Below are 22,861 nucleotides of genomic sequence, written 5' to 3'. Positions count from 1 at the left end.
AAAAAAAAAAAAACTAGCCGGGCGAGGTGGCGGGCGCCTGTAGTCCCAGCTACTCGGGAGGCTGAGGCAGGAGAATGGCATGAACCCGGGAGGCGGAGCTTGCAGTGAGCCGAGATCCAGCCACTGCACTCCAGCCTGGGCGACAGAGCAAGACTCCGTCTCAAAAAAAAAAAAAAAAAAAAAAAGAAGTTCAAGACCAGAAGGCTGGGCGCGGTGGCTCAAGCCTGTAATCCCAGCACTTTGGGAGGCCGAGACGGGCGGATCACGAGGTCGGGAGATTGAGACCATCCTGGCTAACACGGTGAAACCCCGTCTCTACAAAAAAAATACAAAAAACTAGCCGGGCGAGGTGGCGGGCGCCTGTAGTCCCAGCTACTCGGGAGGCTGAGGCAGGAGAATGGCGTGAACCCGGGAGGCGGAGCTTGCAGTGAGCTGAGATCCGGCCACTGCACTCCAGCCTGGGCGACAGAGCGAGACTCCGTCTCAAAAAAAAAAAAAAAAAAAAAAGAAGTTCAAGACCAGCCTAAGCAACATGGTGAAACCCCATCTCTACTAAAAATACAAAAAATAGTCAGGCGTGGTGGCAGGTACCTGTAGTCCCAGCTACTCAGGAGGCTGAGGCAGGAAAATCGCTTGATCCCAAGAGGCGGAAGTTGCAGTGAGCCAAGATTGTGCCACTGCACTCCAGCCTGGGCGATAGAGTGAAACTCTGTCTCACGAGAAAAGACTTCCCAGCAGTAAGGGAGGCTGAGGCAGGAGGATTGATTGAGCTCAGGAGTTCTAGACCAAGCTGGCCAACATGATGAAATCCCCATCTCTATAAAAAATACAAAAATTAACTGGACGTAGTGCGCACCTATAGTTCCCGCTAATCACGAGGTTAAGGTGGGAGGATAATTTGAGCCCAGAGGTCGAGGCTGCAGTGAGCTGTGACTATGCCACTGCACTGAAGCCTGGGTGACAAAATGAGACCTTGTCTCAAAGCTAAACAAACAAAACTAAACAAAAATGATGATCCTGCAAGCAGACAAAGCCTGCCTGAATTTGGGCTGGCCTCCTGACTTGCTTTGATCAAGAGAATGCAGGGCAATTCCGCGGCTGCACCATCTGGGAAGCGAGGAGCACCTCTGCCCGGCACCTGTGCAACCCTCCAGGTGTGAAGTGGCAGCCTTGTGTGTGATCTTTCTGCCCTCCCCAAGTCTGCATTTTTTTTTTTTTTTGAGACGGAGTCTCACTCTGTTGCCCAGGCTGGAGTGCAGTGGCGCGATCTTGGTTCACTGCAACCTCCGCCTCCCGGGTTCACACCATTCTCCTACCTCAGCCTCCCGAGTAGCTGGGACCACAGGCATCCGCCACCACGCCCGGCTGCTAATTTTTTTATATTTTTAGTAGAGATGGGGTTTCGCCATGTTAGCCAGGATGATCTTGATCTCCTGACCTTGTGATCCCCGCCTTGGCCTCCCAAAGTGCTGGGATTACAGGTGTGACCCACTGCGCCCGGCCCCAATTTTGCATTTTTGACAATAAAGTTTACTTTTAAATTAAAAGATTTAAATTGGGGAAGATTTAAAAAAAAGAATGCAGGGGGGACTGATATTGTCAATTCCACGGCTACATCTTAAGAGACCTAGTGTAATACTGCCTGCTCTCTTGGAACCCTGCCAATAGCCACCAGTCCAGGCTGCCCTGCTGTAGGATGGGAGACCACACGAAGCAAAGATAAACTGTGTCAGCTGAGGGCCATCCAAGACCAGCCAGTCCCCGCCAATCAGCAGCTGACGTCATCCATGAGTGAAACTGGCCAAGACCTGGAGAACTGCCCCACTAAGCCCAACCCCAGCTGCTGACCTGTGTAATTATGACTAAGTGACTGTTGTTTTAAGCCACTAAGGATTGGCATGGTTTACTTTGCAGCAAAAGCTAACTGATATACTTTTATTTTTTTGTGACAGTCTTGTTGTGATGCTCAGGCTGGAGTGAAATGGTGCAATCTCGGTTCACTGCAACCTCTGCTTCAGGGGTCCCAGTGATTCTCCTGCCTCAGTCTCTCGAGTAGCTAGGATTACAGGCATGCGCCACCATGCCCAGCTAATTTTTTTTTTTTTTTTTTTGAGACGGAGTCTTGCTCTTTCGCCTAGGCTGGAGTGCGATGGTGCGATCTTGGCTCACTGCAACCTCCACCTCCTGGGTTCAAGGAATTCTCCTGTCTCAGCCTCCCAAGTAGCTGGGATTACAGGTGCCTGCCACTAGGCCCAGCTAGTTTTTGTATTTTTAGTAGAGACAAGGTTTCACCATGTTAGCCAGACTGGTCTGGAACTCCTGACCTCAAGTGATCTGCCCATCTTGGCTTCCCAAAGTGCTGGGATTACAGGTGTGAGCCACCGTGGCTGGCCTTAATTTTTGTATTTTTATTAGACATGGGGTTTCACCATGTTGGCCAGGCTAGTCTCGAACTCCCAATCTCAGGTGATCTGCCCATGTCGGCCTCCCAAAGTGCTAGGGTTACAGGGGTGAGCCACTGTGCCCAGCCCCACGTGGCTTTTGATGACCTAGCCCACCTATCGTGTTTTCATTCTTTGGTTCAGAATACAACCCCTGGGTATCTGCTGTGTCCAACAGGACTGGGTGTTGGGAATACAACAATTTAATGGCCGTGGCCTTGTGATGGACACACTCATGGGCAATCTCAGTTCAGTGTGAGGTCATGGCAGTAAGTGCATGTTAGCAAGACAGGACACAGGGCAAGCACCTAATCCAAATTCGGACATTAGATAAGACTGATGTTTGAAAATGAGATAGAGTTACAGTGTCCAAAAGCCCAGAGGAGAGAGCAGGTGGGTCAGGTAAAGACAGGGCAAGAAATTCAGTGTGGCTAGAGCCCAGAGCACTGGAGGGAGAGTGAGGAAGATGAGGCTGGGAAGGAAAGGAGCTGGAACATGAAGAGCTCTGTTTCCCTTTGCAGGGAGTTGAGACACTGGCTGAAGGAGAATATAATCTAATAGGAGATGATATAAAAGCTCACAGGGGCTGCAATGTGGAGGATGGACTGGAAGGGCCAAAACTCGTGACAAGGAGCCCAGTTAGGCGGCTGTTGAGGTCATCTAGGAGAGAGGCGCTGGCAGTTTGAACTAGGGGAGCAGCAGTGGGGAGGGAGGGAAGTGAACTGTGTAAGACTGAGAACTTGGTAAATTAAGAGCGAGAAGAGGAGAGGATTGTCTCCAGAGTTGTGGCCTGGCCAATGGTGATAGACATTGAGATAGGCAAGTTGAACGAGCAGCAAATGGGGAACGTGATCATCCATTTGTTTTTATTTTTGAGATAGGGTCTCACCCTGTTGCCCAGGGTGGAGTGCAATGGTGTGATCGCAGCTCACTGTATCCTCTACCTCCCGGGTTCAAGCAGTTCTCTGCCTCAGCCTCCCGACTGGCTGGGATTACAGGTGCCTGCCACCATGCCCAGCTAATTATTTTGTATTTTTAGTAGAGATGGAGTTTCAGCATTTTGGCCAGGCTGGTTTTGAACTCCTGACCTCGTGATCCAACCGCCTCAGCCTCTCAAAGTGCTGGGATTACAGGTGTGAGCCACCACGCCTGGCCTTTTTTTTTTTTTGAGACAGAGTGGCGGGCGCCTGTAATCCCAGCTACTTGGGACACTGAGGCAGAAGAATCCCTTTAATCTGGGAGGTGAAGGTTGTGGCAAGCTGAGATGGCACCATTGCACTCCAGGCTGGGTGACAGAGCAAGACTCCATCTCAAAAAAAAAAAAAAAGGAAAAAAAAAACACCCACCACATTCATTCCTTTTTTCTAAATATCATAGTTTTTTTTTTTTGCTTGTTGGCTTTTTTTTTTTTTTTGAGATGGAGTCTCGCTCTGTCACCAGGCTGGAGTGCAGTGGCGCGATCTCAGCTCACGGCAAGCTCCGCCTCCCACGTAGCTGGGACTACAGGCGCCCACCACCACGCAGGGCTAATTTTTTGTATTTTTAGTAGAGACGGGGTTTCACTGTGTCAGCCAGGATGGTCTCGATCTTCTGACCTCATGATCTGCCCACCTCAGCCTCAAAGTGCTAGGATTACAGGTGTGAGCCATCGAGCCTGGCCACTTGTTTGCTTTTTGAGACGGAGTCTGGCTGTGTCACCCAGGACGGAGTACAGTGGCATGGCCTTGGTTCACTGCAACCTCTGCCTCCCAGGTTCAAGCAAGTCTCCCATCTCAGCCTCCTGAGTAGCTGAGATTACAGGCGCCTGCCACCACGCCTGGCTAATTCTGTACTTATTTATTTTTGAGACAGAGTCTCACTCTGTTGCCCAGGCTGGAGTGCAATGGTGCGATCTCCTCACTGCAACGTCTGCCTCGCGGTTAAAGTGCTTCTCCTGCTTCAGCCTCCCGACTAGCTGGGAATACAGGCGCCTGCCACCACGCCCGGCTAATTTTTTAATTTTTAGTAGAGATGGGGTTTCTCCATGCTGGCCAGGCTGGTCTTGAACCCCCAACCTCTGGCGATCCGCCCACCGCACCCGGCCTGCTCTGTTGTTGAGCTTCACTTCTACATGGCTGGTTCTTTTCTGCCCTCTACCTGATCTCCCATTTCATAGGCTTCAGAACATGGGTGGCAACAGCACGCCAAATCCTTCGCCTCCCCCTGTCAAACTTAGCAGGGTTAATGGTTATTTTCATTTTCTTCTATACCGGCCCCCTTTCGTTTTCATACCTGTAAGAGGAAAAGAATTTAACCTGGAAGTCAAGGTCACAAAATATGACAGGTGGTATGAATACTGTAGACTACATAAACACACACACCATTCCACAGGTTTGTTTCAGACAGGGTCTCACCCTGTCATTCATGCTGGAGTGAAGTGGCACAATCTCACTGCACCGTCAGCTTCTTGGGTTCAACCAATTCTTCTGACTCAGCCTCGTAAGTGGCTGGGATTACAGGCGCATGCCACCACACCCAGCTAATTTTTTTTTGTATTTTTAGCAGAGACAGGGTTTCACCATGTGGGCCAGGCTGGTTTCGAACCCCTGATCTCATGATTCGACTGCCTAGGCCTCCCAAGTGCTAGGATTAAAGGCACAAGCCACGGTACCCGCCCTGCTTTCAGGCCTTTATATGATTCTTATGGTCCCCTCAAATCAGTATTTTATGACTGATACTCATGGAGACCCTTAAAAATATCATCAGGCCAGAGGCCGGGCACGGTGGGTGGTTCACGCGTGTAATCCCAGCACGTTGGGAGGCCGAGGCGGGTGGATCACCTGAGGTCAGGAGTTCAAGACCAGCCTGGCCAACATGGTGAAATCCCGTCTCTACTAAAAATAGAAAAATTAGCCGGGCCTGGTGGCAGGCACCTGTAATCCCAGCTACTCGGGAGGCTGAGGCAGGAGAATCACTTGAACCTGGGAGGCGAGGTTGCAGCGAGCTGCGATCGCGCCACTGCACTCCAGCCTGGGGCACGAGAGCAAAACTTCGTCTTAAAAAAAGAAAAAACAAAAAACAAAAAACTCAGGAGGCCAGACGCGGTGGCTCACACCTGTAATTCCAGCACTTTAGGAGGCCAAGGCAGGTGGATCACCTGAGGTCAGGAGATTCGAGACCAGCCTGTCCAAAATGGCGAAACCCTATCTCTACTAAAAATACAAAAATTAGCCAGGTATGGTGGCACATGCCTGTAATCCCAGCTACTCAGGAGGGTGAAGCTACTCAGCAGGGTGAGGCAGGAGAATCACTTGAACCCAGGAGGAAGAGGTTGCAACCAGCTGAGATAGCACCATAGGACTCCAGCCTGTGCAACAAGAGTGAAACTGTCTTAAAAAAAAAAAAAAAAAAAAAAAAAAAGTGGGCGCAGTGGCTCAAGCCTGTAATCCCAGCACTTTGGGAGGCCGAGACGGGCGGATCACGAGGTCAGGAGATCAAGACCATCCTGGCTAACACGGTGAAACCCCGTCTCTACTAAAAATACAAGAAAATTAGCCGGGCGAGGTGGCGGCGCCTGTAGTCCCAGCTACGCGGGAGGCTGAGGCAGGAGAATGGCATGAACCCGGGAGGCGGAGCTTGCAGTGAGCCGAGATCGCGCCACTGCACTCCAGCCTGGGGCACAGAGCAAGACTCCGTCTCAAAAAAAAAAAAAAAAAAAGGGCCAGGCACGGTGGCTCTCCCCTGTAATCCTAGCACTTTGGGAGGCTGAGGCATCACCTGAGGTTGGGAGTTCCAGATCAGCCGGACCAACATAGAGAAATCCCATTTCTACTAAAAATACAAAATTAGTTGGGCATGGTGGCTCATGCCTGTAGTCCCAGCTACTCGGGAGGCTGATGCAGGAGAACTGCTTGAACCCGGGAGGTGGAGGTTTCAGTGAGCCGAGATCACGCCATTGCACTCCAGCCTGGGCACCAAGAGTGAAATTCCATCTCAAACAAAAAAAATAAAAAATCTGTATCTATATATCTATTGATTAATCCCATCCTTTTTTTTTTTTTTTTTTTTTTTTGAGATGGAGTCTCACTCTGTCACCAAGGCTGGAGTGCAGTGGTGCGATCTTGGCTCACTGCAATCTCCACTTCCCAGGTTCAAGTAATTCACCTGCCTCAGCCTCCCGAGTAGCTGTGATTACAGGCACACGTCACTACACCTGGCTAATGTTTGTATTTTATTTATTGAGACAGTCTCGCTGTTGCCCAGGCTGGAGTACAGCGGTGCCATCTCAGCTCACTGCAACCTCCGCCTCCCGGGTTCAAACGATTCTCTTGCCTCAGCCTCCCATGTAGCTGGGACTACAGGTGCGTGCCACCACGACTGGCTAATTTTTCGTATTTTTACTAGAGACAGGGTTTCACTGCGTTAGCCAGGATGGTCATATCTCCTGATCTTGTGATCCACCCACCTCAGCCTCCCAAATTGGTGGGATTACAGGAGTGAGCCACCATGCCCACCCAGATTTTTGTATTTTTAGTAAAGACGGGGTTTCACTATGTTGGCCAGGCTGGTCTTGAACTCCTGACCTTCTGATCTGACCGCCCCCGCTCACCGGCCTCCCAAGGTTCTGGGATTACCAGGCATGAGCCACCACGCCCGGCCTATTCCCATCTTTAAGCACCCATAGAGCTTGTAAAATTGTTTCTCTAATTACATGACTGTAGGCTGCTGAAGGCACATACCTCCTATTGCCTAAGCGTAAAGATTTACCTCTTGCTGGGCGTGGTGGTGGCTCACACCTGTAATCTCAGCACTTGAGGAGGCGGAAGCAGGTGGATCACCTGAGGTGAGGCTTTCGAGACCAGCCTGGCTAACATGGTGAAACCCCATTTCTACCAAAAATACAAAAAATTAGCTGGGCGTGGTGGTGCATGCCTGTAACCCCAGCTACTCGGGAGGCTGAGGTAGGAGAACTGCTTGAACCTGGGAGGCAGAAGTTGCAGTAAGCCGAGATCGCATCACTGCACCCCAGCTTAGGCCATAAGAGCGAAACTTTGTCTCAAAAAAAAAAAAAAAAAAAAAAAAGGGCTAGGCGCAGTGGCTCTCGCCTGTAATCCCAGCACTTTGGGAGGCTGAGGCGGGTGGATCATGAGGTCAGGAGATTGAGACCATCCTGGCTAACACAGTGAAACCCCGTCTCTACTAAAAATACAAAAAAAATTAGCTAGGCATGGTGGTGGGTACCTGCAGTCTCAGCTACTCGGGAGGATGAGGCTGGAGAATGGCGTGAACCCAGGAGGCGGAGGTTGCAGTGAGCCGAGATCGCACCACTGCCCTCCAGCCTGGGCAACAGAGCGAGACTCCGTCTCAAAAAAAAAAAAAAGATTCAGCTCTTTTGTGAAAAATATTCAAAGATTCCTTTTTCCAAAACATCAGCAAGCCAAACATTTGGCCATATGTTTATTTGCTATGTAAACTATAAACACATACAATACATGCTACGAAACACAGTTTTTTTAAATTTAACTGTCAAGAAAGTGTATAGTGTTATAATACAATGGCACATGTTTATATTTTATTTCAAATTGGTTTGCTTATCACCTATTTCAAACCATTAATAGTGAAATGTTACTTGTGGATAATTAAAAATTATCTATTTGCATTATTAACAATAAACAATTCCAACAAATTAATAAGAATTAACCATGTCAAATATTAGTATTCCAAAAACGGGATTTGCAGAAATGATTATATAAAATATAGCAGCCAATTTCAGTTTACTTTGCCAATAGGATTTCAGCATTTGCTTTTTTTGGGAAGACATAAGACATCCTTTGATTTCTTGAGGTGCATTAACTGCCACACCCAACAGCCAAATCCAGGCCAGCGGTTCATGGAACGGCTCTGGACCACCGATCACTGAGGAATCCTTAGGACTTGAGTAGCGCTGCATGTTCCACTGATATTACATATGATGAAAAGAGACATTACAAGCCAATATCAAAGTCAAAGGAAAAGAAAATAGGAACATTCAAATCATTTGCGACAAGGTTTTTCTACAAATATTTTAGATGCCATCTTTCAGGAAAACAAGATTTAATGTGTATCTGGATTTTACAGTATCTATGTTCTAACTGAAAATTTAACAAAGCAGTCAGATGGAATTACATCTAGGATTACAAACCTGTTCATTCAACACTACTGAGCACCCACTCTGTGCACAGCACTGTGCTAATCTTTTACAAGTTGAGTTTAATGTCTTTATCAAGCATGACCTTAGTGTGAGGTAAAAATACATTAAATTAGCGTCAACTCATTAGTCTGCTTGTGGTCATGTATGGAATCCCGGGCCAGCTGGCTTCCCTGTGCCACGTCACCAGTTTCTCAGTTTCCTCATTCACTCAGACAAATACGTGCACACTGTGTGTTAGGCAATGTGCCAGTCCCTCAGATACCACAATCTGGTATAGGTTCAAAGAATGCAAATTGATCATATTAATCTATGCAGAACAATTAGAAAGGTAGATTATTTTTCCAAAATGAGGTCCAAAGCAAACTAGAAGGTGTTTCTACTGGTCATACCACACCACAGACCGGTAAGTGCCTTTATAGACTGGGAACTAACTTGGAAGTCTCATGCTGTAGTCTAAATAGCCTAGATCATTTTTGGTCTCATAAGTCTATTTTTTGGAGCACCTGACCCCATATAAATCATTCCATACTTAAATCGGTTGGTAAACTAAACCTGAACATAAAAAGAGCCAAAAGTGAAGGCAGTTTATAATGTAATGTACTTCAACAGCATTACTCTCCTCATGAGAAATGAATAATACATCAGTAATTCAGGATTGGTTCAACATTTTTTTTTTTTTTGGAGACAGAGTCTCGCCCTATCACCCAGGCTGGAGTGCAGTGGTGCTATCTCGGCTCACTGCAACCTCCACCTCCCAGGTTCAAGCAATTCTCCTGCCTCAGCCTCCCAAGTAGCTGGGATTACAGGTGTGCACCACCACGCCCAGCTAATTTTTTGTATCTTTAGTAGAGATAGGGATTCACCATGTTGGCCAGGCTGGTCTCGAACTCCTGACCTCGTGATCCACCCGCCTCGGCCTCCCAAAGTGCTGGGATTATAGGCGTGAGCTACCGCCCAGCCAGTTCAACATTTTTCAAAGCACTAACCCTACCCCAAACTCATGTAATACTAACTTGACTTTTATACAAGTTGCACAGAATGCAGAGGGCAGAATTTGGCCCCAAAACCTTCCACAGAATATTAGAGGTGATTGGTCCTTCCACTCTGAGTAGAACCTAAGAATTCCAAGAGTCTCCTAATAGGATACTGGCCTTCAGGAGAAATGGCCCTGCTGGATCCCATCAGTTAGGACTCTAGTTTAAACTGCTGTAGAAGGGTGACCTACTACGACCCTTTAGGGGAAGGCAGAGAGCTGGGAGACTGGCTGTCCACTTAGTGAATCCAACACTGGCTTAAAGCTATGCACTGAATAAAGTGCTCGGTACATTCTGCTTCTCACCTGGAATGAAAATACACACTTATCCTAGGAATTAACCTACTTACAGGTTTGGGGGACAAGAATGTCAAGGGCTAAAAGAATCCCAAGAAAAAGTATGAAGCATCGACTAGGAAGGAACAAATGCTTCTAGTAGTGTTCTTAGAATTCTTAGGATCTGAAATGTCAGAATGAGTCATATGCTGGTCATGCTCCATACAATGAAAGCAGTCCTGCTTGATACTATTCACACAGTGCATTACTTCCCGGGGGTGGAAGGGAACAGTCTGTCGCCATTTGATAGTATGGTTCCAGAATGAAAACAAAACCACTGAATAAATCAGGGTAAGCAGTGTGTAATACTCCTTCCTGTCCATCGGTTTTCCACAGGGTGATTTGCATTGCCTGAGAGAAAGGAGGCAAGATACCTATCCCTTCTGACACACACAGGCACGGCCACTACCTCCTCCAATTGCCAATTTCAGAAGCTAACACACGAGCCCTCCAGTTCGTACCCTGAATATGGTACAGAAGACTAGGAATGGAGTAGTTCAGTCTAAAAAAAGATCACAGGTAACAGAATGCTTATATAAACTAGACTGCTTTTGACATCTGTAAGAAAACTGTATAGATGGCAGCTGGAAAAAAAAAAAAGATTGTTCCCATCTGTCAGCAAAACTGTTGAGCTATACTCAGCTGAAGTCCTCATCGGGATTCTGTTGATCCAGCAGACGGACATGTGTGAATGGGAAGTGACCTCGTTTGCCATTACACTCCCCTTCCCACTGACCACTCACATTAATCTTCGTAACCTTTACCAGCTCACCGACCTGCAGGAGGAGAATAAGGAGAGCACTTTATTTCCAGTTAGGAATGCAGCTGCACAACTCCGTTCTCTGGTCAGCACACCCTGCCCATGTGATTGCTCTAGGGATGTGACAGAAATGGCCCCTTGCTGCCTCCCCAGCCCCAGCCACCAGACTGATTCCTTGTGGTTAATGCAGGCAGAAGGAAGAAGTGTTTTTAGCAGTGCAGAAAAATAGAGAATACAGAAAGTAAAACAGGATCCCAGATAATGATACTTTTTGATTAAAAAAGGAAAGTGGTAATTATTGGAAATCTCAAGTGTCTCTGAACAAGCAATCCCAACTTCAGTGAGTGAGCTAGTATTCCCTTTCTTTGTACTCACTACCCTCGGCTTTCTACCTGCTCCGCAGACCCTGTCCGAGGAGAAGCAACCTTCTCCCCTCTTTTTTTGTGTTTTTTCTTTTTTTTGAGATGGAGTCTTGCTCTCTTGCCCAGGCTGGAGTGCAATGGCATGATCTCAGCTCAATGCAACCTCTGCCTCCCAGGTTCAAGCAATTCTCCTGCCTCAGCCTCCAGAGTAGCTGGGACTACAGGTGCCCGCCACTATGCCCAGCTAATTTTTGTATTTTTAGTACAGATGGAGTTTCACCATTTTGGCCAGGCTGGTTTTGAACTCCTGACCTCGTGATCCACCCGCCTTGGCCTCCCAAAGTGCTGGGATTACAGGCGTGAGCCACGGTGCCCGGCCACCTTCTCCCATCTTTAGCATCCGGCAGCAGCACAGTCCCCCAGCCCACTCGCACACATGTCCTGGTCTATTACCGCTTGCACAGCAGAAACTGATCATGGCAAGCATAGGCCACTTGGTCCTAGAAAATCAAGTGTTCCCATCACCTCCTGACCAAGGCAAGCCTTTTCCCGTATGGGCAGGTAGAGGTCCAAACTCCAAATCCAATTAGCTCTCAGAAAACCCCCACCTCATTAAGCAAGCTCTACTTGACAAGCCACTGCCTGCCCAGCCCCCCAATCCCACCATTCGACAGACCTTGCTGCCCCCTCAATGCTGCTGATTACCTGATCATTACCCAATGAGGGGTCAAAAAAACCAACTATGGTTGGGCACAGTGGCTCATGCCTGCAATCCCAGCACTTGGTGAGCCTGACACAGGTGGATGGATTGCTTCAGCTCAGAGTTTGAGACCAGCCTGAGTAACATGGTGAAACCCATCTCTACAAAAAATACAAACATTAGCTGGGTGTGGTGGTGGCCGCTCACAGTCCCAGCTACTCCGGAGGCTGAGGTGGGAGGATTGCTTGAGCCCAGGAGGCAGAGGTTGCAGTGAGCTGAGATCACACCACTCCATTCCAGCCTGGGCAATAGAGCCAGACCCTGCCTCAAAAAACAAAAACAAAAAACCCCCCTGTATTTCAGCATGTATTTACGAAATGTCTCGTTGCAAAATGAAATATAAAGTTGTTTTTTTGTTTCTTTTTTGAGACAGAGTCTCGCTCTGTCACCCAGGCTGGAGTGCAGTGGCGGGATCTCAGCTCACTGCAAGCTCCGCCTCCTAGGTTCACGCCATTCTTCTGCCTCAGCCTCCCAAGCAGCTGGGACTACAGGTGCCCGCGACCACACCTGGATGCTATTTTTAAAATATTTTTAGTAAAGATGGGTTTCACCTTGTTAGCCAAGATGGTCTCGATCTCCTGACCTCGTGAGCCGCCCACCTTGGCCTCCCAAAGTGCTGGGATTACAGGCGTGAGCCACTGTACCCGGCCGAAATATAAAGTTTTAACAATCTATGATATATTTCTATCCTGCTATGAAACTTCAGAGGTCAGTCTGATGAATGGATTCACCCCATGGCAAAATGCTGAATGGTGAAATATAGCCTCAGATGCCATGCCACTGGACTAAAGAGTTTTATGACCATCCTTTAAGTATCAATATTTGAATTCTGTGCATACTCTGTTCATTTTATTTTATTTTTATTTTTTTTTTATTTTTTGAGACGGAGTCTCTCACTCTGTAGCCCAGGCTGGAGTGCAGTGGCCGGATCTCAGCTCACTGCAAGCTCCGCCTCCCGGGTTTACGCCATTCTCCGGCCTCAGCCTCCCGAGTAGCTGGGACTACAGGCGCCCGCCACCTCGCCCGGCTATTTTTTTTTTGTATTTCTTAGTAGAGACGGGGTTTCACCGTGTTAGCCAGGATGGTCTCGATCTCCTGACCTCGTGATCCGCCCATCTCGGCCTCCCAAAGTGCTGGGATTACAGGCTTGAGCCACCGTGCCCGGCTCATTTGGTTTTATTAAACCAACTACTATTTACTGAATTATTATATAGCAGAGGGCATTTTATATTTTATAACTTTATATTACATTAAAATATAAGGTATTTTCCAATCCTCATAATCATCCTGCAATACAGGAACTGCTTTCATTTTACAAATCGAAAGACGGCAGTTTAGAGAAATGGCGTGATACACGTGCCACAGAGGCGGCAGTTAGTGACAGAGCTGGGAATTTGAGCCCAGAGCTATCCGGTTCCAAAGCCCATTTATGCTTTTTATCTTTTATTTTTTGAGACAAGGTCTCACTCTGTCACTTAGGCTGGAGTGCAGTGACACCATCATGGCTCACTGCAGCCTGTAACTCTCAGGCTCAGGGGATCCTCCCACCTTAGCCTCCCGAGTAGCTGGGACTACAGGTGCACACCACCATGCCCAGCTAATTCCAGGCATGAGCCTCCGCACCATGTATGCATTTTATACAGTATCAGGAACTTTCAAATCATGCTCCTGGGGTTGTACTGGGTTCCCTAAAAACGTCCGCAGGCCAACTATTGACCAAAGCCCACGGAGGTCCAGCCGCAGGGCCTCATTTACAGATGGACAGCTGGCCTCCTGGCCCCTCTGCTGCCTCCTAAAGACCTCTCTAAAAATCACAGAGGCCTCAAGTCATTGTATGGGTCATAGGATGCTGAGAAAATGAGGGACAGAAAGAAGGGGATAGAGAGACACATAAGATACAGAGGTTGAGAAAAAATAGCAGTGGGCTGGGTGCGGTGGCTCATGCCTGTAATCCCAGCACTGTGGGAAGCTGAGATGGGGGGATGGCTTGAGCCCAGGATTTTGAGAGCAGCCCTGGCAAAAGAGTGAGACCTTGTCTCTACAAAAATGTTAAAAAGCCAAGCGTGCTGGTGTGCGCCTGTGGTCCCAGTTACTTGGGAGGCTGAGGTAGAAGGTCACTTGAGCCTCCTGGGAGGTCGAAGCTGCCCTCTAGCCTGGGCAACAAGACCCTTTCTGCAAAAACAGAAAAAACCAAGCAGCTAAATCTGCCTGTGTCATGAAGATGAAGGCTGAGCACACGTGTGAAGGAAGGAGAGGAAGGGATGATGGTGCGCTATCCTTCCACACAGATAACAATCCTCACAGGCTGCTACCACCAGGGCTCTCACCGCACCTGGCCTGCCAGCAACTTTAGAATTCAAAGTTTCTCACATCTGGGCCGGGCGCGGTGGCTCACGCCTGTGATCCCAGCACTTTGGGAGGCCGAGGTAGGAGGATCACTTGAGCTTGGGAATTCAAGACCAGCCTGTGTACTATAGTGAAACCTCGTTTCTACAAAAAATAAAACAATTGGCCGGGCGCGGTGGCTCACGCCTGTGATCCCAGCACTTTGGGAGGTCGAGGTGGGTGAATCACGAGGTCAGGAGTTCAAGACCAGCCTGGCCAAATTGGTGAAACCCCATCTCTACTAAAATGCAAAAATTAGCCAGACATGGTGGCGTGCGCCTATAATCCCAACTCCTTGGGAGGCTGAGGCAGAGAACAGCTTGAACCCAGGAAGCAGAGGTTGCAGTGAGCCGCGACTGTGTCACTGCACTCCAGCCTGGACAACAGAGCTACACTCTGTCTCAAAAAATAAAATAAAGAAATAAATGAGCCAGGCATAGTGGTGTGCGCCTGTAGTCCCAGCTACTCAAGAGGCTGACATGGGAGGACTGCTTGAGCCCGGGAAGTAGAGACTGCAGTGAGCCAAGATAGTACCACTGCACTCCAGCCTGGGCGACACAGCAAAACTCTCTTAAAAAAAAAAAAGGGTTCTGACATGCCCCAGCCCAGCCAGGCTAGGCAACAATAGCAAGACTGTCTCTCTTGAAAAAAAAAAAAAAAAAAAAAAAAAATTAGTAAGGCATCATGGTGTGCAACTGTAGTTCCAGTTACTCAGGAGACTGAGGCAGGAGGACCCCTTAAGCCTGGGAGTTTGAGGCTGTAGTGAGCTGAGTGCACCACTGCACCCCACCCTGGTGGAGAGAGCAAGATTCTGTCTCCAAAAAAAGGAGAAGCATCTTGGCTGGGCACGGTGGCTCACGCCTGTAATCCCAGCACTTTGGGAGGCTGAGGTGGGCAGATCACGAGGTCAGGAGATTGAGACCATCCTGGTTAACAGTGAAACTCCATCTCTACTAAACATACAAAAAAATTAGCCAGGCATGGTGGTGGGCACCTGTAGTCCCAGCTACTCGGGAGGCTGAGGTAGCAGAATGGCGTGAACCCGGGAAGTGGAGCTTGCAGTGAGCCGAGATCCCACCACTGCACTCCAGCCTGGGCAACAGAGCGAGACACCATCCCAAAAGAAAAAAAAAAGAATATGGTCTGATAACTTAAGGCCCGTCTTCTCCACTAACATCCCCAATATCTGCTATATCTGAATTCGTTATTTTACTCATATTGGAAACAAACACAGGAGGCCAGGCACGGTGGCTCATACCTGTAATCCCAACACTTTCGGAGGCTGACACAGGCACATCACTTGAGGACAGGAGTTCGAGACCAGCCTGGCCAACATGGTGAAACTCTCTCTCTACTAAAAATACAAAAATTGGCCAGGCATGATGGCTCATGCCTGTAATCCCAGCTACTAGGGAGGCTGAGGCAGGAGAATCGCTGGAACCCAGGAGGCAGAGGTTGCAGTGAGCCAAGATCACGCCATTGCACTCCAGCTTGGCCGACAGAGTAAGACTCCGTCTCAAAAAGAAAACACAGGCCCATGAGGGAGCGTCTGGAGCACTGGAAACGTTCTTTTGCCTGGATGGCTGTCACACAGGCACACATGGATGTAAACTCATCAAACTGGATCCCTGAGATTTTGTGGAAGGTGGCTCTTTAGGATATAGCCTTAAGTACACTCTTCTATTTGAAAGCAAAATCTGTTTAAATACCTCAGTGTTGACCGGGCGCGGTGGCTCACACCTGTAATCCCAGCACTTTTGGAGGCCAAGGTGGGCGGATCACCTGAGGTCGGGAGTTTGAGACCAGCCTGACCAACATGGAGAAACCCCATCCCTACTAAAAATACAACATTAGCCAGGCGTGGTGGCACATGCCTCTAATCCCAGCTACTCGCGAGGCTGAGGCAGGAGGATCGCTTGAACCTGGGAGGCGGAGGCTGCGGTGAGCCAAGATCGTGCCATTGCACTCCAGCCTGGGCAACAAGAGCGAAACTCTGTCTCAAAATAAATATATAAATACATATATACATACATACATACATACATACCTCAATGTTATATTGTCTTCATTCTTTTTCTGAGACAGACTCTCACTCAGTCACCCAGGCTGGAGTGCAGTGGCGCAATCTTGGCTCACTGCAACCTTCACCTGCCGGGTTCAAGCAATTCTCCTGCCTCAGCCTCCCAAGTAGCTGGTACGACAAGTGCGCACCATCGCGCCCAGCTAATTTTTTTTTTTTGTATTTTTAGTAGAGACGGGGTTTCACCATGCTGAGCAGGCTGGTCTCGAACTCCTGACCTTGTAATCCACCCACCTCAGCCTCCCAAAGTGCTAGGATTACAGGCATGAGCCACCACGCCCAGCCTATGTTGTCTTTATTCTTAAGCATCTAAAGTGTGGTCTCAAATCACATCCCACAGAGCTCTAAGAAGTGAAGGGTAGGTTCAAAAGTGGACCAGTCCCACCCCTTGCTGTTAACACAGAACGACACCAATTTCTCAAAATGTGGGGCAAAGCCTGCTGATGTGCCTTCAGATCTTTTCTTTTCTCTTTTTTTTTTTTTTTTTTTTGAGACCTAGTCTGGCTCTGTCGCCCAGGCTGGAGTGCAGTGGTGCAATCTCTGCTCACTGCAAGCTCCGCCTCCCAGGTTCACGCCATTCTCTTGCCTCAGCTTCCCGAGTAGCTGGAACTACAGGTACCCGCCCGGCTCCAGATCTTTTCAGGATTTTTTTTTTTTGTAACGGAGTTTTTGCTCCTGTCACCCAGGATGGAGTGCAGTGGCACTATGTTGGCTCCACCTCCAGGATTCAAGTGATTCTCCTGCCTCAGCCTCCCGAGTAAGCTGGGACTACAGGCACCTCACCACACCCAGCTAATTTTTGCATTTTTAGTAGAGATGGGGTTTCACCATGGTGGTTCTTAGAATACCCAAATCCTTCCGGCATTCTTCCTCTGCCCTCCTCCAGCCAGAGTCGGCAGCCATCCCTTCCTCTAAACTGTTAAAGACCTAAGGCAGGCCGGGCGCGGTGGCTCAAGCCTGTAATCCCAGCACTTTGGGAGGCCGAGGCGGGCGGATCACGAGGTCAGGAGATCGAGACCATTCTGGCTGACACGGTGAAACCCCGTCTCTACTAAAAAATACAAAAAACTAGCCGGGCGAGGTGGCGGGCGCCTGTAGTCCCAGCTACTCAGGGAGGCTGAGGCAGGAGAATGGCGTGAACCCGGGAGGCGGAGCTTGCAGTGAGCTGAGATCCGGCCACTGCACTCCAGCCTGGGCGGCAGAGCGAGACTCCGTCTCAAAAAAAAAAAAAAAAAAAAAAAGACCTAAGGCAGGCCGGGCATGGTGGCTCACGCCTGTAATCCCAGCACTTTGGGAGGCCGAGGCGGGCGGATCACGAGGTCAGGAGATCGAGACCACGGTGAAACCCCATCTCTACTAAAAATACAAAAAATTAGCCGGGCAAGGTGGCGGGCATCTGCAGTCCCAGCTACTCAGGAGGCTGAGGCAGGAGAATGGCATGAACCCGGGAGGCGGAGCTTGCAGCGAGCCGAGATTGCGCCATTGCACTCCAGCCTGGGCAACAGAGCGAGACTCCGTCTCAAAAAAAAAAAACAAAACAAACAAAAAAAACAGCCTAAGGCAGCGTCTGGTGCCACAGGAAGCCCTGGTCTCTAAATATCACCATAGTGCCTTTGGGACCTCAGGAGAATTTTCATGTGCTTTCAACATTTCAGGAGAAAGGCCCCAAAAAACACAAAGGGTTATTTAATTTTAGTAAGGTCTTCCTTGAGGTATTTTTACTTCAAGGCCATTTTGGTCAGGTTAATTAGCCCAACTGATTGCTTACAAATTTTATTCTTTATCCATTTAAAAATCAGAATCAGGCCAGGTGCAGTGGTTCACACCTGTAATCCCAGCACTTTGGGAGGTCGAGGTGGGTGAACTCCTGAGGTCAGGAATTCAAGACCAGCATGACCAACATTTTGAAATCCCATCTCTGTGAAAAATACAAAATTAGCCAGGCGTGGGGGCACACGACCATAATCCCAGCTACTCGGGAGGCTGAGGCAGGAGAATCACTTGAACCCAGTGCCTTTACACTCCAGCCTGGGCAACAAGTGCAAAACTCTTTCTCAAAAAACAGAAACAAAAACAAAAAAAGATTCATTTCAGTTATGGCATAGCCATTATCTCATCCCCCTATATTTGAATCTCTCTGCCAAGAACCTAATCAACTGTAAAGAAAAGATTTTTCTTTTTGGTTGTTTTTTTTTCTTTCTTTTTTTTTTTTTGAGATCAGGCTTTGCTCTAAGCGAGGGTGCCCAGTTGTGTAGCTCACTGTAGCCCCAAACTCCTGGGCTTGTGATTCCCCTATCTCAGCCTCCTAAGTAGTTGGGACTATAGGCACGTGCCATTGTACCTGGCTAATTTTGTACTTTTAATTTTGTAGAAATAGGGTCTTGCTTTGGAGTCTGAGCTGATCTTGAACTCTTGGCTTCAAGCAATCCTCCTCCTGCTTGGCCTCCCAAAGCACTGGGATTATAGGTGAGCCACTGTGTCTGGCCTCTTTTTTTTTTTTTTTTTAAGAGAGACAGAGTTTCACTGCATTGCTGGGCAAAGCCTCAAACTCCTGGGCTCAGCTGGGCAAGGAAGCTCATGCCTGTAATCCCAGTACTTTGGGAGGCCGAGTTGGGCGAATAACTTGAGGTCAGGAGTTGCAGACCAGCCTGTCCAGTATGGTGAAACCTGGTCGCCACTAAAAATACAAAAATTAGCTGAGCATGGTGGTGGGCACCTATAATCCCAGGTCCTCAGGAGCCTGAGGCACAAGGATCCGGGAGACAGAGTTTGCAGTGAGCCAGAATTGTGCCACTGCTCTCCAGCCTGGGTGACCGAGCAATACACTGTCACAAAAAGAAAAAAAAAACTCTGGGCTCAAGGGTTCCTCTGCCCTCAGTCTCCCAAGTAGCTTGGACTACAGCACATGCCACCATACCTGGTGTAAAAAAAATTTGGATTTTGATGTGGTTTTCCTCTGTAGGGTAGAACCAAGAGAATCTGGCCGGGCACGGTGGCTCACACCTGTAATCCCAGCACTTTTGAGGGCCGACGTGGGCAGCTCACCCGAGGTCAAGAGTTGGAGACCAGCCTGGCCAACATGATGAAACCCCATCTCTACTAAAAATACAAAAAAATTATGGCCGGGCGCGGTGGCTCAAGCCTGTAATCCCAGCACTTTGGGAGGCCGAAACGGGTGGATCACAAGGTCAGAAGATCGAGACCATCCTGGCTAACACAGTGAAACCCCGTCTCTACTAAAAAATACAAAAAACTAGCCGGGCGAGGTGGTGGGCGACTGTAGTCCCAGCTACTCGGGAGGCTGAGGCAGGAGAACGGCGTGAACCCAGGAGGCGGAGCTTGCAGTGAGCTGAGATCCGGCCACTGCACTCCAGCCTGGGCGACAGAGCGAGACTCTGTCTCAAAAAAAAAAAAAAAAAATTAGACGGACGCGGTGGCGTGCACCTGTAAATCCCAGCTACTCGGGAGGCTGAGGCAGGAAAATTGCTTGAAGCTGGGAGGCGGAGGTTGCAGTGAGCTGAGATTGAGCCACTGCACTCCAGCCTGGGTGACAAGAGGGAGCCTCCATCTAAAAAAAAAAAAGGGCCAGGTGCGGTGGCTCATGCCTGTAATCCCAACACTTTGGGAGGCCAAGGTGGGCGGATCACGAGGTCAGGAGATTGATACCATCCTGGCTAACACGGTAAAACCCCGTCTCTACTAAAAATACAAAAAATTAGCCAGGCGTGGTAGCGGTCTCGTGTAATCCCAGCTACTTGGGAGGCTGACGCAGGAGAATGGCGTGAACCCGGGAGGCGGAGGTTGCAGTGAGCCGAGACTGTGCAACTGTACTCCAGCCTAGGTGACAGAGTGAGACTCCGTCTCAAAAAAAAAAAAAAAAAAAAAAAAAAGGAGAATCTATACATTAAAAATAGTTCTGATATGGTCCAAAGGTCTAATTTACACATAATTCCTTTCCCCAATAACATCTTGCCTCATACAAATCCCTACTCATTTATCCCTTAGAAGTCTGAAAGAAGGCCAGGCACGGTGGCTCACGCCTGTAATCCCAGCACTTTGAGAGGCCAAGGCAGGCGGACCATGAGGTCAGGAGATAGAGACCATCCTGGCTAACACAGTGAAACCCTGTCTCTACTAAAAATACAAAAAAAATTAGCCGGGTGTGGTGGCGGGCGCCTGTAGTCCCAGTTACTGGGGAGGCTGAGGCAGGAGAATGGCATGAACCCAGGAGGTGGAGCTTGCAGTGAGCCGAGATCGCGCCACTGCACTCCAGCCTGGGCGACAGAGCGAGACTGTCTCAAAAAAAAAAAAAAAAAAAAAAAAGAAAGAACAAAGAATGTAACATTGAGGTATTTAAACATAGATTTTACTATCAAGTAGAATGGTGGACTTAAGGCTATATCCTAAAGAACCACAATCCACAAAACACCTAGAAAAGTTGACTAAAATATAACAAGCATCCTTCTGTCTTTCCTTTTTGAGGAAGCAACTTCAGCTGTATCATGGAGTCACTGGTAAAGAAGACTCAACGTGGTTACTCCAGTTTCTTTGCTCCCAAGGAACGTAACGAACACTGGTCATTCCCTAATTCTATGTAGTGTTCAAGGCTAATCATGATCCTGGTGCAGTCAGATCTAGAATTAGTGCAGGAAGAAAAGATTACCCAGCTGATCAGTGAGTTCCAGAGATAATAAGAATAAAACCAGAACCCAAATGGTTTTCATTTTTGGAATTCACTGTACAGGGGACATCACAGAACTCTGATTTTCTTTGCTGGTGCAAACCCAGGTGACCGCTTTTCTAGGTCCCTACTACCAACCAGAAGCACATCAATGACTGCAAACATTCCTTTCATCCAGACTTGCTTTCAGTGAGCTCAGGGCAGGACGCACACACAAATTCATATACACAACACAATGGAAAAGCAAGGAGAGAGAGGCAGCACATGCGCCTTGTCTTCCAACCTCCTGGGCTCAAGCAATTTCCTACCTCAGCCTCCCAAGCAGCTGAGACCACAGGTGCACACCACCATGCATGGCTTTTTTTTTTTTTTTTTTTTTGAGACAGAGTTTCTTTGCCCAGGCTGAAGTGCTACGGCACCATCTCGGCTCACTGCAATCTCTGCCTCCCAGGCTCAAGTTATTCTCCTGTCTTAGCCTCCCAAGTAGCTGGCATTACAGGTGCCCACCACCATGCCCCGCTAATTTTTGTATATTTAGTAGAGACAGGGTTTCATCGTACCAGTCAGGCTGGTCTTAAACTCCTGATCTCAGGTGATCCACCCACCTCGGCCTCCCAAAGTGCTAGGATTACAGGCGTGAGCCACCGCGCCTGGCATGTATGTTTTGTTTTTAGATCACCTAATTTTTAAAAAAATTTTTTTGTGGAGACTGGGTCTCACCATGTTGCCCAGACTGATTACAAACACCTGGACTCAAGCAAGCCTCCCACCTCAGCCTCTGAAAGTGCTGGAATTACAGGCGTAAGTCACAGCACCTGGCCAAACATCCGCCTGTTGTTTTTGTAGCTTTATTGGAACATAGCAAGCTCATTTGTTGTTTTATCTATGATTTCTTTCTTGCTACAATGGCAGAGTTGGGACACAGAATTTAAGGCCCTCAAAAACCTTCACAGAAAAGGTTTGCAGACCCCTGATCTAAGTAACAGGTAGTATATCTAGGGCCCATCAACAGTCTTTCAAATTGATGGAAACAAATGAGGACAATTCAGCCTTAACGATTCACCTGCATCAGCAACGGACTGAAACTGGCATAGGTGGAAAAGGGAGACAGGCCTTACCCTGGCTCTTGTGTGAGTCACAAAAGATCTCTAGCTCAACTGATAATGCCTGAAGCTAAGCTCCCCATCCCCTTGATAAGCAGTGATCACACACAGTACCTACGTTTTAGCTCAACATAAAGACATTTCTAAAAATTGGCCAGGCACAACAGCTCACACCTATAATCCCACCACTTTGGGAGGCCAAGGTGGTTGAATCACCTGAGGTCAGGAGTTCGAGACCAGCCTGGCCAACATGGTGAAATCCTGTCTCTACTAAAACTACAAAAATTAGTCGGGCATGGTGGTGTGTGCTTGTAATCCCAGCTACTCAGGAGACTGAGGCAAGGGAATCGCTTGAACCTGGGAAGCGGAGGTTGCACTGAGCCGAGATCGTGCCACTGTACTCCAGCCCATGCGATGGAGCGAGATTTCGTCTCAAAGAGAAAAAAAAGCCGGGCGCGGTGGCTCACGCCTGTAATCCCAGCACTTTGGGAGGCCGAGGCGGGCGGATCACAAGGTCAGGAGATCGAGACCACGGTGAAACCCTGTCTCTACTAAAAATACAAAAAATTAGCCGGGCGCGGTTGTGGGCGCCTGTAGTCCCAGCTACTCGGGAGGCTGAGGCAGGAGAATGGCGTGAACCCGGGAGGCGGAGCTTGCAGTGAGCCGAGATCGCGCCACTGCACTCCAGCCTGGGCTGGGCGACAGAGCGAGACTCCGTCTCAAAAAAAAAAAAAAAAAAAAAAAAAAACAA

General features: G+C 48.5%; 2 protein-coding genes across 4 annotated transcripts in view; both read right to left on the bottom strand.

Annotated features, from left to right (window-relative positions):
* YWHAE (tyrosine 3-monooxygenase/tryptophan 5-monooxygenase activation protein epsilon) overlaps positions 1-22,861 on the bottom strand; it is a 130,631-nt gene that overhangs the window by 73,400 nt on the left and 34,370 nt on the right. The gene's annotated exons all lie outside the window — the stretch shown is intronic.
* CRK (CRK proto-oncogene, adaptor protein) overlaps positions 7,865-22,861 on the bottom strand; it is a 36,210-nt gene continuing 21,213 nt past the window's right edge. For both annotated transcript variants that reach the window (XM_050763578.1, XM_050763579.1), the window contains exon 3: positions 7,865-10,755. In XM_050763578.1, coding sequence (XP_050619535.1) covers positions 10,618-10,755 — 138 coding nt within the window. In that variant the 3' untranslated portion in view covers positions 7,865-10,617. The remainder of the gene's footprint in view (positions 10,756-22,861) is intronic.

The sequence above is a fragment of the Macaca thibetana genome, chromosome 16 (genome assembly GCF_024542745.1).
Source record: "Macaca thibetana thibetana isolate TM-01 chromosome 16, ASM2454274v1, whole genome shotgun sequence".
NCBI classification, from domain to species: Eukaryota; Metazoa; Chordata; class Mammalia; order Primates; family Cercopithecidae; genus Macaca; species Macaca thibetana.
The sequence above is the reverse complement of the archived record's forward strand: the minus strand, read 5'-3'. Positions and strand labels throughout refer to the sequence as shown.